The sequence below is a fragment of the Neodiprion lecontei genome, chromosome 4, assembly GCF_021901455.1.
Source record: "Neodiprion lecontei isolate iyNeoLeco1 chromosome 4, iyNeoLeco1.1, whole genome shotgun sequence".
NCBI lineage: Eukaryota > Metazoa > Arthropoda > Insecta > Hymenoptera > Diprionidae > Neodiprion > Neodiprion lecontei.
Window position 1 is genome coordinate 39,144,567 of NC_060263.1, and position 18,503 is coordinate 39,163,069.

General features: G+C 39.0%; 1 protein-coding gene across 10 annotated transcripts in view; it reads right to left on the reverse strand.

Moving 5' to 3' along the window:
* The window catches only part of LOC107221535, a 43,052-nt gene extending 31,020 nt beyond the window's left edge, over positions 1 to 12,032 (reverse strand). For 2 of the 10 annotated variants that reach the window (XM_046738178.1, XM_046738185.1), the window contains exons 1-2: positions 11,795 to 12,019; positions 8,528 to 9,402 (exon numbers count right to left, since the gene is read on the reverse strand). In XM_046738178.1, the coding sequence (XP_046594134.1) occupies positions 8,528 to 9,083 (556 nt within the window). In that variant the 5' untranslated portion in view covers positions 9,084 to 9,402; positions 11,795 to 12,019. Of the gene's footprint in view, positions 1 to 1,313; positions 1,442 to 8,527; positions 9,403 to 9,666; positions 9,902 to 10,149; positions 10,611 to 11,388; positions 11,700 to 11,794 lie in introns of those variants that run through there. The other 8 variants (XM_046738181.1, XM_046738184.1, XM_046738183.1 and 5 more) reach the window with 8 other exon arrangements.
* Positions 12,033 to 18,503: the final 6,471 nt, after the last annotated feature.

The following is an 18,503-nucleotide window of genomic DNA, read 5'->3' on the forward strand; positions in this document are numbered from 1 at the left end:
ATCGCTGCTTGTTTCAAAACCCGAAGAAATAACAATATTTCATGCCAATCAGATGGAATCAAAATTCGCAAAGGTCGACACAGATGTGAAAGTTTTTCACAATGTAGTTTAAAATTGAATCGTTGAACCTTTTCGGTTCCGGAAATTTTGTTATTTTTTATACATATATATGTATATTTTTTTTTTTTTTTACCAACACTAGAAACATTTCAACCTCCATACGATGTACGGTGTTTGAGTACAATTAGCGTTTACGAGTGAATAGGCCATTATCTTCCCGCGGCCACGTGCGGATCGAAATCGGTTAATTGCCTAAGTAGAATCGCGTGTTTTTCCTAATTGCGCACACACTCGACACATCGCATCGTTCGATTATGTATACAGGCATTGTACAGCCGAGCTTAATACGACCTGTATCGCGATGAGATAATACCGGTTGGAAAAGCGGTCAAGATCCGGTGTCAGCCGATGTGAGTAACGATCGTTTTTATGACGGGAGTTGACGATGAATAAAAAAAAAAAAACAAAAAAAAAAAAATGGGAGGCGAAAAACAAAACCCCAGGAAAACCATCAGGAAACCGTGTCACCGTATCCCACGGTACTTTATTCTATTTTTGTTTCGTTTTTTTTTTTCTCTTCTTTTTCCATATCCCTCCCCTTTTTATTTCCATTTCTTTCTCAATTTTTCCTCCCGCATATGAGGCTCTCAAACGTTTATTGCACCCATTTGCGGGATTACCTTGCAACGTTCTTTATTTACACTAAATCCATCCATCGCGGTGTACGGGAAAAATACGGGAAGAGATAAACGGGGAAAAATAACGTTAAATACAAGGAGATGAAAAAAATCAAAGAATCGTACAAATTTTATACGCAAACAACGTGTCGAAAAAATGTATAACCTAAATGTTATTTGTATAGGTATTTTTTTTTTTTGTTTTGTTTTTTTTTTTTTTCCTATCGCGAATACGTTGAATTCACAGGCACAAAAGCGTCGCATGATACTTTCTGCAGCGGCGTGTAAGAAAAGTACACATTTCAATACCCATCGCGATGTGAATCGAATGATCGATACGTAAGATATAGACTGCATAGATGTATTATACTTGTAACACAGGTGCGAAAGTAGGCATTCTTCTTTCATTCTTTCTTTCGTTCTTTTCTTTTGTAAAATTCACGGATACACGTACATTGTGTATATGTTTGTCATTTTTACCCGCGAAACAAAAAATTCCTATACACGCGGCCTCAAAAAGCTCAGTTCATAAAATCGCTGAAATCGCAGGGAATTGTTTTTCATCGTTTCACCTACTTTTTCTTCCGTATACTCGTTAAAAAACATTACAGATCGAGATTGTCGAAGTAGAATTTATTTTCAAAAATCTTCCTCCCGCCCGACGAACGACCTTCTCCCTCCCCATTTTTCACCCGCGGTTTCGCAGACGGTTTGTTTCAACAACGAGTATCCATCAGCTCTGAGAGTTCCAGGCTCGGCCTAATTGGAACATGAGAATATCGAATGACTCTCTCCGATATCACGTTGCCGTTAGATTTTACCTTCCGCCGACATTATTTTCCTTCCTCTCTTACCTCGGGTTTCTTCTTCTTTTTTCTTCTTTTTTTTTTTTTTTGTCCCCCTTATTCTTATCGTCTCTATTTTTTCCCCCTACTTCTCACTTTCGTCCCTTTTCCCCCAGACAACGGTCGCCCGTTCGATCGACTCCGACAGCATCGGCGGCAGCGGATTCGTCAGGAACGATCGGTTATAACGAGGATTCACAGAATGCACTTGGCGCTTAATTATCAGGTCGGCTGTCGGTGGTGTTAATAATGACGAACGCCGCTTTGGGGAAGCCTCGATCCTTTAATCCAGGCCGGTAATATGCATAATTAATGTAACCTTGTCAAAGATTGCAGGTGGGTATGCATACATAATACAGAAAAGGTGTTTAGTCAGGGGTTGACCTGAATTCAGGTGGGGCAGATCAATACCTTGCCTGTTCACCAGCTCGGCTGTGCTGCCATGGCAACCTGCAGACTCCTTCGACATTGTAAAATATTTATAATGCCGATTCGGTCGGTGAGGTGGGATTTTTTTTTTTTTAAACAAATATAAACAATTACATTAAATGTCACGCGTCACGCCTGGCTCGCAGGATTTCTCATGGATCCGCTCTACCAAACTCCGGACAATACGTTTTCAGCTCCGGCTCAGCGACACGAACCCCTCGAATTACCTTCCAACCGAGATCCAATTTCAACCTTCCCACCACCTGATTTCTCTATCTAGCTAATAGCCGTGTACTACGCGTAACGTAGAATTTCAAACTAGTTTCAACCGTCAAAGGGAAATCTAATTTTAACAACGATATTTATAACCAACGCCGACGGAATCGAATTGCAAAACAACTTGTTCGACGAATTTTATCAACGGCGATAGAATTTGCATAACGAATTTTTTTAAATAGGGACCAAATTACTTTTGCTAATTCGATTCGGCCAATTATTGCATTCAACCCTCAATCGCTCTCTCTCTCTCTCTCTCTCTCTCTCTTTCTCTCTCTCGAGCCGTCGACAGCACGACGTGCAGTTAGAACGTGAATAATCGATGTAATTACGCTGCATTCACTTTGCTTATTTAATATTCTCTGTATAATACTGTGAAGAAGAATGATAAAAATCATTTTACCTGAAACGGTGTCGTGATTATATATATATATATATATATATTTATAGCGCCGAAGTATTACGAGAGGTATTTACTGACGGAAGATATGAGAAGAGAGAAATTTTTACGATCAACTTCTCCCGACCGTTATATAACAATCAAGATGTAAAATAAGAATAAATAAATTTTTCTGTACCGATCAATTTTCAAAATGACTCATCTGTAATAGGTATGTGTAATGAAATTTTTTATAATTCTTAAAGAAATTACCTCGAAATGAAAAATCGCTGTCGAACCTCTTAAACTGCTGATTTCAATATTTATTTAAGTTTCTACACGTTTGAGAATCATCAAAATTAACGAAGAGATGTTAATTTTGAATCGAGCAACTTTGTGATTCCAGTGTGCGAATCTCAAAAGTTCAAATCACGTTCGTTCCACTGTTTAAAATTTCACGAAATGGCGTTGAAATTGGATGGATTCGAAATCGATTTTTTTTTTTCTCCGTCTTTTCAACACGAGGCGTATTTATAGACTAGAATCTAAGCGTTGCGAGAAATTGGTGTTTCGCGTAAAACGTGTGAAAAAATCGCCGTGCAACGCGGACGAGAATTTTAACTACGTAACGAACTACTGTAAGAATGAAAAATTCATTCACGTCGTTAAAAGCGTATCGTCGGTTGGCACGTATATACGCACGTACCCCAAAGACCATAAAAAATTCATTGCCTGCGGATGTGCAGAAACAATTCCAAATTCACCGATGCCCGCTACGTTTCCTGCACGACTATAATACACGTATATAATCGATCGTGAAATAATATGTATACATTGGAATGGTTCAAAAAAGTCGAGTGTTTTTTTTTTTTTTTTTTGTTATTTTTATCAAAATCCCATCTGAAATACTTTCGAGGGGGTGAAAAAAGGTGCCTGTCAAAAGCAGAGCTCTTAGCATTAATATTCAGAGGTCAATCATCGCGGATTTCTATTTTCCATTTAAGTGGTACAGGAAATTTCTTTGTTTTTTTAAATTTTTTTTTTCGGTATTTCGTAGCTCGCAAACCAATTTTAATGCAATTAAAAAAAAAAAATTTTTTTTTCAACATGTGGAATGAGAAATTTCATACTACAATATTTGAAACGGAATTAACCATTAACTTAAAAGTAGAATTGATTTCAGTGAGGTTATTTTATCATTGAAAGTAGAGTTTTATAAATTGAAAATTGTTGGCTGACTTTCTTCCTCGTAGAATATCACAAGCTATAGAAATTTGATGAAAAATTTGATGATGTTTAGGAGTAAATTTTAACACCTTGCCGTAAACTAAAAAAAAAAAAAATAGTCGAATGTACTGTAAATTGGACTTCGAGCTTAAATAACTTTGGAAGGAGTCAATTTATCAAAAAATGTTAAGAAACACTTTTTGTAGAGTGTTCGGTTTCCTATAAGAATATGTGAGAGTCATTTGAATTTGTTTATTGGTTTGTGAGTTATAAGAGTTCTGAAAAAATAAAATAGATCTTTTTTAACCCGGCCAGTATACACGCGTATAAGTATCGTCCATAAAAAGATTTATTTCACTTCGTATGCATAAGTAGACTTTTCTTTCTTTATTTTTATTCTATTTGCGTCCGATTTTATAAGCCTCAGATTTTCGTATATTTTGCATTGAAACAACGCGAACATTGTACGAAAAAATTATTCGTCTTGTTTATTCAACGGGAATGAAAGTTGGCCGAACGAAAATAATTTGATTAAATTCATCCCCTGCACGCATAGAGCAAACACCAAATATAAATGTATTATACGCACAGTCAGAATTGAAAGTTATTGGAAAACTCGTTCGAAACATTACCAGCAGTGTAAATCGCCCCGATGGGAAATGGCGAAGACGAATAAAAAAATACCTGTACGTATAATATCTGTACGTTGTACATAGCAGTAAACATATTGAGATAAGTTCTTTGCTTCTTAATATTCCGCAACGAGGCGAAGGATATTATATTAGAGAGATGGCTCGTAATAATTCCGTTGTTAAATATTTTCATTACCCGTTCTAGGTTATCAGCTTTTTCACTTATATGAAATTGCGCGTTTAGAATCGGCGAAGTGAAACGCGTAGTTCCTCTTCTCGAATGGAAAATTAATAACCTCAGCGTTAATATATTCGTAAACAAGAACACAGGGAACCTCATCCGACATAACGAAGCGAGAAAACGGAACGCCGGAGTCTCTTAACCCTTTGAGTCATTGTGGTGGAAGCATTTTTACCAAATATTTTATACGCATTTATGGACGTTTAGAAAAATTTGAAAACGTATTTCTTCGCGGTTTTTTTTTTTACTATGTCTGACGGTATAATAATAGATTTTCAATACTCGAGAGCAATTGTTGCGATGTAATGTAAATTGTTATTGTTAGACACAAATTGATTGAAGAAAATACATGTTTTATATAAGTTATAAGTTTTTAAGATCGTTGATTACGAATCTGATACCGGATTCAAAAAACTCAAGATGGCGGATCCAATATGGCGGACGAAAATTTCAAATCGATCGAATTCGGAGAAAAAACTCTGTAGAGGGGTTTTTGGGGTCGCTGATTACGAATCGGAAATCAGATGTTGAAAATTCGGTACGGCGAATCCAAGCAGCGACCCCAAAAACCCTTGCACAGAGTTTTTTGACCGGATTCGAACAAATTTGAAATTTTCGTCCGTTATGTTGGATCCGCCATTTTCAATGATTGAAAGCTGATTTCAGATTCGTAATCAGCGATCCCAAAAACCACAGAACACTGTCTCGTTTTAAAAGTTGGTTCAGCGCGATAATGTGTGACTCAAAGGGTTGAGGATGTATGGGACGTATAGTCAGGTCAAAGATGTGTCGAATCAAAAACGTAACAAGATGAAAGTTAAACAGGGCAAGTGATGTTGATCAAGTTGAATCTAATTCGAGAAGTCACTGTGATCCGGATGAAAGCGTTTTAATAATGAACTTCAAGTGTAAAAAACTTGTTATTAACGACATCAAAGAAATCACATTATTTCACTGTTTTTTTTTTTTTTTTCTTTTTTACTTTTTTTTCCGGTAAATTGATACAGTTCGTCTGATCGTGATGAAAAACAGCTTATTCTACTGGTAAATAAATTCCCGGAAAATTGCCTGAGGCAGATTCTTTCTTGGGTTCGTCAGATGACAAAAAAAAAAAAAAAATTCCACGATTATCCAATCGTAACAACTTACACACGAATAAATTATCGTTAAAAAAAAGAAAATTCATTTAAAACAAAATCAGCTCACGCCGATTAGAACGAATCAAGCAATATGGTGTTTCCGATGAAATAAAAATAAAAACGTGTATAATAATAAGATTTCTATGAAGTAGCTAAAGTAACGATGTGTTTATGGTCGAATTTCAATGTTTCAACATTCAATCCTTCCATCGTGGGAAAGTCAGTTACAGTCAAATGTAACTAAAGCATCCTGAACGACGCTACTTAAAAGCTACCCGTTTCGTCGCGTCTTTGTTTCAACAATTTTCAGCCCGACTGTACACCCCGTAGATCGTTAATGCGGATGAGCTTCAGGCCCAGTTGCCATTTGCGACCCCGATGATTAATTCAACTATGATTCAAGGTCCGGAGTCGCTGTCCAACTCTACTTAGAAAACGATCCGTGGGGTTCGAGCAGGTTCACAGATACAACCCCCGACTCAATTGCGGGGTTCTCGTTACCGCAATTACGACGGCACACGACGAACTTCGTTCCGTACACGCGTCGCGACGTGGTCGCATTGTTGTGAACAGGCAAATTGTCCCGTCGCGAAGCTTCGCCGTGCGAACCCTGAAACTTGGCTCGATATTCGCCCCCGCACGCGAGTTTTCTCTATTTGCGTGCCGAATAACTTGATTCAAAATTATGTGCTCGTTACGTTGCGATGTATGATCCCCTCCCTCCCCTGGGCGGGGTAAAAAATTAAGTGGTTTAATTTCGGTGACCTTGATAAGGCCAGCCTAAAAACATTCCTCTGGGATGCGTTTCGAGACGGTGAAACATCCGGAAGAAGCTTGTTTTTTTTTTTTTTGACTTTCTCACTTTTTTGCATTTCATGTTTTGATCAAACAACTGGAAAAATTTTGTGGCCGATGAAATTCAAAAACTGATTCGGTTCCAAGGTGAAAAAAGTCGCGTCGATTTAGACTAAGATCATGAAAATTCGTTTATCCATTCTCGAGATATCATCATTTTTACACATATACACATTTTTTTTTTCTCGTACGGTTAATCGAATAACTCTAAAACTAATGGATCGATCTTATCCAAAATCTCAATCGGTTCTAAGTTGAGGAAAGCCTCGTCGATTTAGACCAGAATCGTCCGAATCCGTTCTTTCGTTCTCCAGATATCGTCGGATGAAAAATTGATAGCACAGACACTCAGACGTTCGTTCGAATATTTTCAAAAATTATTTTTAAACCTCCCTTGAAACGTCGAGACTCAAGATACAGTGAAAACTGAATTTTTCATTTCCAAGGTGATTGCAATAACATCCCTTATTCGTTTTTTCTTTAGAAAAAAAAATAAATAAAAACGAAAAATCGCAATAATTTTAACCGGAATTTAAAAAGGGCGCTGCTTTTGAAATTCCGGCATTTTCGAAAGCACCTCACCCTTTGTTCAGGCTTATTATACCGGTTGTTGATTGACCGAAATTTAACACGCGACGTTTAATTAAGCATCGATGTATGTTTTCCGATTCTATTCAACTTTCACCGTCGCATCGCGTCTATTAAAATTGTTGCTCCGTGCACGGTTCGTAGGATCGATAATTGACTGTGCCTTAGTTGTTGGGGGGAAAATATAATTACACTACCAGTTATGGGTCACGGCGATACGCGATCTACGAGTGACTCTTTGACGTGTGCAGAAGGTGCTGATGATCCAACACTTGCGGCTAAGGCCGATCGTTTTTCTTTTTTTTGTTCTTTTTTTTTTCGTTGCTTTTTATTCCACTCGAATCTGCGGTAATATAATATGCATATAAAAAGCGTCGAAAACCACTTTGCTGCAGAATACATGGATGGTATTATTATACAAAATGAAAACGTTTCAATTTTCCTCGATATTTTAACCCCACATTTTTATATCAACATCAATTTATTATCGGATTAAATATAATGCACCGGGCGTACCTACGGTCGAGTAAAAAGTACAGTGAAACTGACATCAAGTGCTGGTTCTTTTTTTTTTTTTTCAATTTCTTTTTAGGTCCCAAGTGTCGAAATCAATCATAATTCAGAACGTTTTTGCCTTGAATATACATATATATATATCGAATAAGTATTCTGTGATTTAGTGTGAAGGTAATGAAAAAATTTGCCTCAAACTAGCTTCCAGTTAATTACGAATTCATTCACGAATGAAAATCCAGAGTTCCAATTCACTGAAATGCAACATTGAACGGTCCGTTTTTTTCCATTCCATCCAAAAAAAAAAAAAAACCGACTACTAGGATGGTCCTTATTTAGGGTGTGACGAATTTTTTCCACCCCCCCCCCCCCCCCCCCTCAAATCAACTTCAAATAATTAACAAACATTTGCATAATTTTTCTTTCAAAGAAAGAATAGTAACGGATACCAGACTTTCCGGTATCGGCTACCAAAACTGATTTTCACTTTCTACCCGGAACAATATTTTTTCGACAGCGATAAAAAAAAAAAAAAATGAAAACAGTCAAGGACCGAGCGTTAACCGGAAGTAAAAATTTCCCACACCGCACTCTGTCATACCGCTGAACTTTGTGCTTTATTACCGAGCTTACAGAGTCACAGAGAAAAATGATTGATATACTGACCGTTCTGAACGAGCTTGAGGGTGTTGGCATTGTGGAGCTTTAGCGGTTCGCTGAGGGATGCATGTGTCAAGTCCTTAAGGGGGTTTGGTGCGCCCTCCTCGTTGGTGTTGCGGTTATTTTGCATAATAACTCGTTTTTTCTTACGGCCTTTAGATGTGCCGGAATTTCCGGACGAGTTTAAACAGCTCTTCTCGATATTACTATAACTACCGCTATCGTTACTGTTGCTGTTACTGTTGCCGTTACCGTTGATTTTATTACTATTATTGTTTTTGTTGTTTTTGTTGTTGTTGTTGTTGTTGTTATTGCTGCTGTTGTTATTATTATTGTTATTATGATTGTTACTGTTGTTCTGATCGTGATCGTTCCTAGTCGGTTTTCCCGGCTTATTCTTCTTGCTCTTCTCTATCTTCTTAGCGTTCGAGTCAATCTGACTCCAGTTAGAAACTTGGCACCGTCGACTCGTCAACACGCCAGCGTTCAGTAAGCTCCCCGCGGGTAGCCTGTTGGTTTCATAGATTCTAAGGAGCTCTTCTGCCGGATAGATGACGTACATGCCCGATCCAAGACGAATTTATTATTAATACCGCTAGAGCAACCATTTCTATCCTCCACTTCATCGTTAAACGCACCTGCTCCCCGGCCTTTATTGTTATTATAATCCCCGCGATTATTTACGTAGTATAATAAGTCCTTTCCACCCGTGAAAAACATCTTTCTCATACTCCCGTAGCTGGGTCTCCGATTATCGCCGTGATTCGCAACACAAAAAAAAACTGATTTTTTTTTTTTTTTAATCTTTTTTTTTTTTTTTTGTATATATTTTTATTATTTATTCACGCGTCGGGGCTTCTTTAACGCGTTTCCATCGTCACCTGAAATCAGACAGTTATTTATCACCGTTATTAAGTGAATAATTTTATCAGTGCGCGGATAATCGGGCGAGGAATCTTGACGAATTTGGTTTTTTTTTTTTTTTTTTTTTTTTTGTGAAAATTGTTTCGTCAAATTCTAGCCGTCGCCTTTTTATTCGACTTTTCGTTATGCTATATGTATATGTATATATATATATATATATTTGTATTCTCACCGGTGCGCGGTTAATTTTAACTTTTATAAAACAAGAAACAGCGTATTACCTTCACAAACAGCCGATAGACACGCGGCAACGTCACCTTAAGTTAATCAACTCAAAAATAGCTCATCATAATATACGGTATACGCGCTATACAGTGTGTATTGTGTCCCAGCGCAGGTTGAGCTACCCTAAAATCGGCTATTTTTGTACAACGAAAATCGTGAATAAAAGTAAAATAGAATCTGACTATCCGACTAATATTTCCCTCTAGCCGTGTTTCACGCTCTTTGTCGCTACTGAAAAAATTCACAATCTTTCACAATCGCTTTGATGTAAAAATATACGTTCTTTAATCAAGTAATCGGCCTCTTCGATCAAACTGATGAGACTTATTATTCACACGATTGGAGAAACTGGTTACCTAAATTGAGTCAATACTAACACGACGGAGTATTCAAAACGGGTTTACACCTTGTTCGATTATACATTTATTAAACGTTACAGATTTATCGTTAAATTTAACCGACGTGAAGTTTTTTATTACCTTTGAAAATTCGACCGGACAGCCGAGAGTTTATCGTTTTGTACGACAAAAGATCAAATTAATCGCGCGCGAGAGGTTTACAAAAGTATTTTAAACACATTTCAAATAAGTGGTGAAAAAAAAAAAATGATCTACTCAATTCTTTTGCGAGAGATTGTAAATTCGATTTTCTATACATTGTTAGTTGGAAAAATTGGGACTTGTTTCTTGCAACAAAATCTTATGAGAATAATTTCGCCAAATTGAAATATGTAAAGCTAAATATGCTTTATAAACTTGCGAAATGATATCCGTATAGCGTAACAAAATTACATGAGTTTTCTTCCTCTTGTTCAGCAATTACTTTCTTATTTTTAAACAAAGTGATCAAATTCTATAAAAATTACTGAATCGGCGCGACGAAACGAGACGTCGTGCGGTTTGTCCCGAAACAAAAAAAAAAAACCGAGTCCCGAGCTCTGAAGAGACCGATTGCGAGGAAAAGACTGCCGCACGAATATCTGTCACTCGGCGGATGTTCGGCAGATGTGGCAAAGGGGCGGGAAGCGAGAGACAGAATGAGAATATAAAAATAATCGTCAACTAGGGGAGTTGCAATCTCCTAGCCGACGATGAGAGCGATTTCTGACCGAAGTGACGAGTCGTAGAAATAACCGAGTGATCGAACTAAACGCTATCTTTCCTCGCCCGATTTCCGACCCTGTCCTGCAACACCGCTGGGTATAATGTGAACGAAATAAAAATACTCAAGTAGACGGTGGGTTTCAGTCAGTTTCGTTTCGTTTCGTTTCGTTTCGTTTAGTTTCGTTACGTTCGGTGTTGGTCAGCGGAGAAGTTGGCAGCATTAAATATTCAGTTAGGATTTATTTATACACCCGCTATATATAGTCGGCTCTACACTCCATTATATACACATAATACATATGTTACACATCGGAAGCTTTCGTAAACTCGGTAGGAACGAAACGCGGAATTGAGACGATTTTTGAAAAAAATAAAAGAGAAAAGATTGTATGAAAAGAAGAGAAGAAGAAAAAAAAAAACAACAACAACGACAGTAACGAATAAAACGGAAACTCCGCGAATCGCGAAAACCGCCGCCGTTTGAAACCCGGCTCACCGATTACGTTAACAAATGTATATATTAGAAACACATGACGCGGGCGACACCGCAGGTATTATTTGCATACATTTTTTCCCCGCTAAGCTGAGCTTTTCTTTAGTTAAAAAAGAAATAACCTCTATTATACACTTCCAATCCGCACGCTTGTCCGGCTTCAGACGTTCCACTTTCATCCTCCGCAGCTGAACGCGTCGTGTTATAATAACGCGTTATATGTATAATGCATAAATTTTCTTTTAATTAACAATTTCGCCAATTTTTCATACATAATTAACGGATCGTTGCGTATATTCGTTTCAATACCGAGACAGTCAAAGCCGCCGTCGCGTTACCTAACGCCGTGCTTAAACTGACGATGAAAATTGGAAAAACAAGGCCCCAAGGATTTTCGCTCAAGTGCCAAAAACAAGAGAGAGAGAGAGAGAGAGAGAGAAGAAAAAAAAACGGCAAGATCGTTAGAAGAAAAGCTCGATTTCGTCAGGGAGAAGAGTTTACGATTTTGCAATAGTCGTGAAAACTCACACTGAGCTTTTCCTCCTTCATTATCTGTCTGCAAAGTCTTCGGACTGTCTTTTTTTTTTTCTATTTATTTTCTTCTTATTCTCTGTCTATTATTTACTTTTCTCAACGCGGACGAGCGACGAGCACCGGAAGAAGAAGAAGAAAAGAAGAATCGGTCGAAGGAGGGATTCAACGTCGACGCGGATCGAAAGCTCGCGCAGCACTGACGGCGAGCGCTCGCCGCCTTCGTCTGGTTCTTCGCTCTTCGGTTTCATCCCATATATATACATATATATATATATATATATATGTCTGTGTGTGTGTATGTATATACATTCATGTATATATCAGTTATACATAACGTACATGTATACGTATACACACGTCCGACGCAGGGCACACGCGCCAAGGGTGAACGCGAAAACGTCGCACGCGCCCTCGCGTACCGCCGAGAGCTTTTCGGGAGCTTTTAGTGAGGTATCGCAGGTATGTGTGCGCGGATAGAGACGTACGTACGTCGCGGGGACGCGCGGACCGCAAATTTACGCGTACGTACGCTTGTTGCTCCGGCGCTTTTCCCCCACCATGCTGCCGAACGAGAATTGACTGCGCGCGCATCGTACGCGAGCTTTCGCGCGCCGCGTTACTCGATGCGCAGACACCTACTGTACCTATGTAGCGTGCCTTTAGTGCAGGTATGTACATACACCTGGCGGACGTCTATAGGTAGGTACGAGGTTTAAGATAGACGCGGGGAAGGCGGGAGGGTTGGAGAACTTGAACTTGTCTTGCGAAATTTTTTTCTATTTCTTCATTTTTTTTCTTTCTTTTTGGCTTTATTTTTAGACTAATTGACTTGACTCGGAGTGAAACTGGATTCTGTGAGGCTTGTATGTAATACTATTTGTAACGGTTTTGTACGTACCTACGTATATATATATATTTGTATTATACCGTTTGCACGATGTTGCAGAATTTTTCGAGAGTTTGAACTTCTGGTTTTTAATACTCAATTCTTTTTATCCGCAAACTCAAATTCGTCGTTGTATAGCATATTTTTCATTTTCGGAATCGGAAGGGTTTCATTCGTTTATGTGTTAATCGAAAATTTCAGTAAAATGGTTACATCGATTCGAACATTTTTGGTTTGAACAATTTTTGTAGTCTAGTGTCATACGTATACTGTTAAAATTTTTTAGTACTTTTGGGCGAAAACTTTTCAGGTTCTGGTGGAACAATTTACACGAGCCTGTATATTGACTTCAAATTACACGAAATCTGGACAAAATTTTTTCACCTTGTAATTGTCAATAACGTATTTTCTGGTTACTGCAACGTAAAATTTATTCGTTCAACTTATTGCATTGCTTCAGTTGAATGAGGCCTTAAGATCAATCTCTCGTCGCGCCAGCATCAAATTATGACAACTGTTTCAAAAAAATGGTATACGAAAGAAATTCCCGTTTATTTGGTACCCAGAACAGGATTTTTAGGTTATGTTGAAAATTGAAAATAGTCAAAGACTCTGTAGTGTACAGTAATCACAATCAGAAATTTCTCTCGCTGCTGTGATTGTAATTTTCTTTGTCTTCTTGGTAAGCAATGTGTACATGTGGATAACAAAAAAGTAACCCGCATTTAAGTTCCAAATTCAAACAGGTATTATCCAGGTAATTTGATGATACCTGTAAAACAATTTTTGCTCTCGATCGTATACCTGCGTATAAAAATATGAGAAGTATTTGAATATGCGATTGATTTTGTATATTAGGTCGTTTATTAACCGCGATAAAATATCCACAATAACAGGGTGAAAATTTAAAGAGACGTGGTAGGGTCTCAAGACTAGGAACAAAAGTGCTGCAACTTTTCTCATTTCCCGCGGATAAAATCTCCACGAAAGTTGTGTACAGCAGATTTTCGTTCGCAGTATTTCGAACCTTTAGACTGATAGCTGGAATTTGAAGATAACGGAAATTTTACCATAACTCGAGGTAAGAAATATATATGAGGCATTCCACGCCAACTCAGTAAACGGTTTACCATGACATTTTTTAATTTCACCAAGGATTTTTCCTACCTTAGTGCGACCCTTGAAAAGCTTCGAAAAAAATTTTCGTTCCAAAAAACCCTCAACTTGATTTTTATGAAACAAGAAAAAAAAATATAGTTTTTTCTATTTTCAAACCTGTTCAAAATCTCTTATAATACATACCGCATCTCCGATTTGATTACTAATTTTTTAAATTGCTTCTCTAGTTCTAAAACACACTCACGAGTGTTTTCAAAATTTTATGACATATTTTGAACAGGTATGAAGATAGAAAAAAAAACATGAGAAAAATAGAAAGAATGATTAAAAAATAAGAAAAGAAAATAAAAAAAACGAGGTCCTCTGAATCTTGCGTGAAATATTTCATTTCGGAAACTAAATGTTTGTTTTTTTTCTTTTTCTCATTACATAAAAATCATTTTGAGTGTTCATGAGACGGGTGTTAAAAAATCATTGGACAAAGACGAGCGATTAAAAAAATTTGAAAATTTTGTTGGAAAAGCTTTTCAGGGATCGCACTGACGTGGGGAAAATCCTTGGAGGAAAGAAAGAAATTTTACGGTTTAAAAAAATGTGATAGCTGGTGTAATCGTTTACCGAGTTGGCGTGGAATGCCCCATATAATATGTATGTTTGAAAAAGTTTTCATGTAAACTTAAACGCAGTCTAACGACTAGACAATTTATCACGATAAATTCGCAGCGAAAGACGCAAATCGTGTCTTGCGAAATTGCGAAATTGCGAAATTGCAAAATAGGCGGAATATACACCGATCAATCCGACTACGTGGGCAACTTAATTTCGAAAAGGAACCGGGTTTCGTCAAGTTGCCTGTCTTCGCCGTGCGAACGGTGTGAACATACAAACGCGCGCGGAGAGCCGGATGATGTTAAAATCTCGACGTGACTTCTTCCCGGGAGTCGGTTAAATAAACTAAACGAGCCTGCAGCCGAGAGCTTCGAGACTAAGTGTAAACATTTCAGATCGTACCTAACTCTAATTGTAAAGCATTTCAGCTTATGCTTTAGCTGGTTTCAAAGATAGGCGGGGAGGCGTTTTTGTAACATGTGCTGCTGCTGCTGCTGCTGCTGCTGCATGCGGCAATAATATTATAGGTGCGTGTATAATTCGTGTTTTCAACTTATCCGTGCGGTACGTGCGCATTTTGGGTTAATTATAATATTCCCACGTAAATATAGAACCAACGAAAATCCGCACGAAATAGCCCCCAGCGCAAGCAGCCTAAACGCGTCACCGTTTTTATTTACCTGCTTGTATCATTGCGCGGCTTATTTATCGCCATTATCCTCGTTCCGATATTCTTTTTATACTCCCACCAACGCCGTTTCTCTCGTCTTTCTTCTCCGGGACCTGTAAATAGCTGACGACGTTTTTCTTCTTTTCTGTATAAAAAAAAAAACAAAAAACAAAAAGAAAGAAAAAGTAAAAAGCATGCCGCAACCTCGATTCATCGATAAACTTATCAAATCACGTTTCACCCTTTTCCCCCCGACGACGTCGGAGCACCGCCTCTTACCACGAGCTTTAGAGACGTGAGCTTGCATACATTAAGCGACAGTCTTAACGCCCCCTTCTCAAATGATCCAAGTTTTCGTAATCTAATAATTACATCACCCTTTCTCGCACTCTGCATAACTTGTATTAATTGATACACAGCAAAACGAGGTCGTGAGAAACTGTGTAGTAGGATAAAAAAAGCTCGGAAGCTTCGGCCGAGGTCTGTCGAATAAAAATTCCTTGAAACGCTATCAACAACTATTTAGGTATACCAACGTTTTGTGGGTTCGATAAAAACACGAGGAAATAAAGACGTCTTGTAGGTATTATTTCTATTGTTCGTGATACGATCTTTTACGGAATGCTTCTGCCAGCTGGCCAACGATACATCAAGTCTCGATGTACGTGCGATACACTGTATCCAAGTTGGAATAGAGATGTGTTATTTTAGCACGCCAAAACTCTGGGAATAAATTGCTGAGTCAGAAAATAGGAAACTATTGTGATATTTATAGGAAACTACACGCCGGCATATGGATAGTAATTATTTAGATACAGAGGGTGGGAATTTTCTTCCGAACATGGTTTGATAAAGCGAAACGCAGTATGAAACAATAAGTTTAAGGGAGGTGAGATCGATACAAATCGAGGAACCATCTTTCTTCTGAATAAAGAATATCGGAATTCTTCTTGATTTTCTGGAAAGGCAGTTGGGGGGAAAATCCATCCCCGAACACTTGGAAGTTCTCTAGAACTTCGGACGTCAATAAAACCCAACGGGGAATACATCGAATATTTCGATTCCGATAAAAGCACAGCTTTCTCTCCCGATTCGAGCGTCATGTACTTACGAAGGGTGCTTTCGAAATTGAAACAAGATGTGTATGCGAGGTGCATCAAAAAGATGGAGAATACATGTAGAAGAAACCGTTACCTGCAAATGGTGATTTTTATAAAACGTCCAGTTCTTTTCCTCCAGAGGAATTCCATTCCGTATTTATAATTCAGCAATGAAATATACAGCCCGAGAGAAAGTTTCGACGAGACGTTCTCTTGGGAGAAAAATTACATTCGGACCCCTCGGATCCCTGACACAGTTAGTTGAAAACATCGAGAAAAGAGGTTCTCTGGCATTAATCTGAATCTCCGTTAATGGAGTCGAGCTAAACGCGGCGGGACGTCCTTCTCATCATAAAACTAATGAACGGTTTGACGATTACTCAGACAAGCTGAAAGCTTTTGAGTTAGTCACAGATTATTCGTAGCGTTGGAAGAAAAGCTCAAGCGTCGATGATTCTCGATCCTCTCATCATATTCGCAGCACAAACTGACTGCGATGAATTCTTGCATATCGACAATTCGTCGGACCAATGAGATGATGATAACCGAAGATGCAAAGCTCGGTCCTGTTTGTGTGAATAAACTACTTTTCATCACTGCCAGCAGCTTCGCCAAGACGGGGAAAAGAAGTGTCGATGCTCTAGACTTTTGTAAGCTCGTACCATGTCATTATGACGTATTGTTAGTTCCCTGAAGCTCTGCTTTTGAGATACCTGAAGTCGATGCTACGAGAACTGCGTTAACCAAAGAGAATAATAGTCAGACCATATGTTGGGACCGGTAGCGAAGCCGCCACAGCTTCGCCACATCGTTATAACAAATTTCATGCTTGTTAAGGAGAGCGGAAACCCCGGGCAGCCAGTGGTCATCAAGTGGCCATCGACCATTTCTACACCGCGTAAAGTTCAGGTGAGGTCGAGGAGCGGGACTTGACTTTGCCCGCTCGAAGTCATTAGCACGAAGGAGTCCAGGACTGATGTACCATTATTCGCGAGTTTGCCAGGAGCAGATATTAACGTCGAGGAATTTAGACTTGACCTTGCCGGCTTGAAATTATTGGCACGTTAATGAGTCGAAGAGTCATGTACCATCATTCACCATTTAACAAGTAACGGAGTAGCCTGACAGATAAAACTCGAAAAGTGGAGAACGTGGACAGAACCCATGGTGAGGAACCTTTTTAACGGGAGTACAAAAGGCGCGTCTCGTCGCCCTGGAAACGGCCCTGCTGCCTGAGCTCCTGGTGAACCGCGAGCTCGTCTTGTTCCCAGAAAAGCTTGAGCCCATCGGGCAGCGGAGTCGACGCCCACATCGCCGGGTTAGAGGAAACCTTACATGCGTAAACGGTCGTGCAGCAGTGAGGCCAGGTTCTCTCTCACCTGGGCCTGGGAATCGATCGGGCTATTTTTCCCTGACCATTCGTCGTCTGCTCGCATTCGAGCCAACAACCTGTTTATCGATTGCCCTCCGTTACTTGCGTGCTCATTGTAGTCAATGTTATATTGGGAGTTTCGATGTTCGAGGTATATCGTCTTTGTCTCGAAGCTACGTGAGGATTGTCGGCCAAAGGATCAATGCCGTCAGAAGGATCACCTCGACCCCTTCGCTCCGTACTTCAAAGACATGCCTGTCCTCTCTCCTCTTCTCAGCAACGCGGTTCGATCCAATTGACCCAAAGCTCGTCCTAGTCATCAAACCGGACGTGACATCGAAACAAGTTCTTTTCCCGAAGGACGATATTCGAAAGAACTTCAATGGTGGAAATACTCTTCGGTATCACGGGGAATTCATCGAGATTTCTCATGTTATCGAAATTCATCGCCAATCACTTGCTATCACTGAAGAAATCGCGTGAGGAACGATGCAGATCATGGAAAACGTTCCTCAGCGTTACGGTAAACGCCAAATGGTTTCAATCCCATGACATTCTATTGACTTCTGTCTTATCTTGTACTTTCGTTGACTCACAGTAAACCTAGTGGTTTTCACTGTTTTCCAACGACTTTTCAGAGTTCTCGGAGGGTCCTCAAACTCTTTCGAGTCACTTGCTGGAACTTCCTAGGATTCCATTGAGACCAAAAATCACCGAATTTCCCGAGATCACTGTGAAATCGTTGGAAATCAGGTACGTAACCTTTGCGATATCAACGGACATCGTTTTGAATCGTGAAAAAATAGAATTCTGTAACGAAAGTTACATGAAAAGGCAGAAGTCGATAGAAGTCATTCGAAATCTACGTCACGGAACCGAAATGATTCATTTGACTTCCAAGCAAATGGACGATCGACTTTTTAGTCTGCAGTCTGCAATGAGCTTGA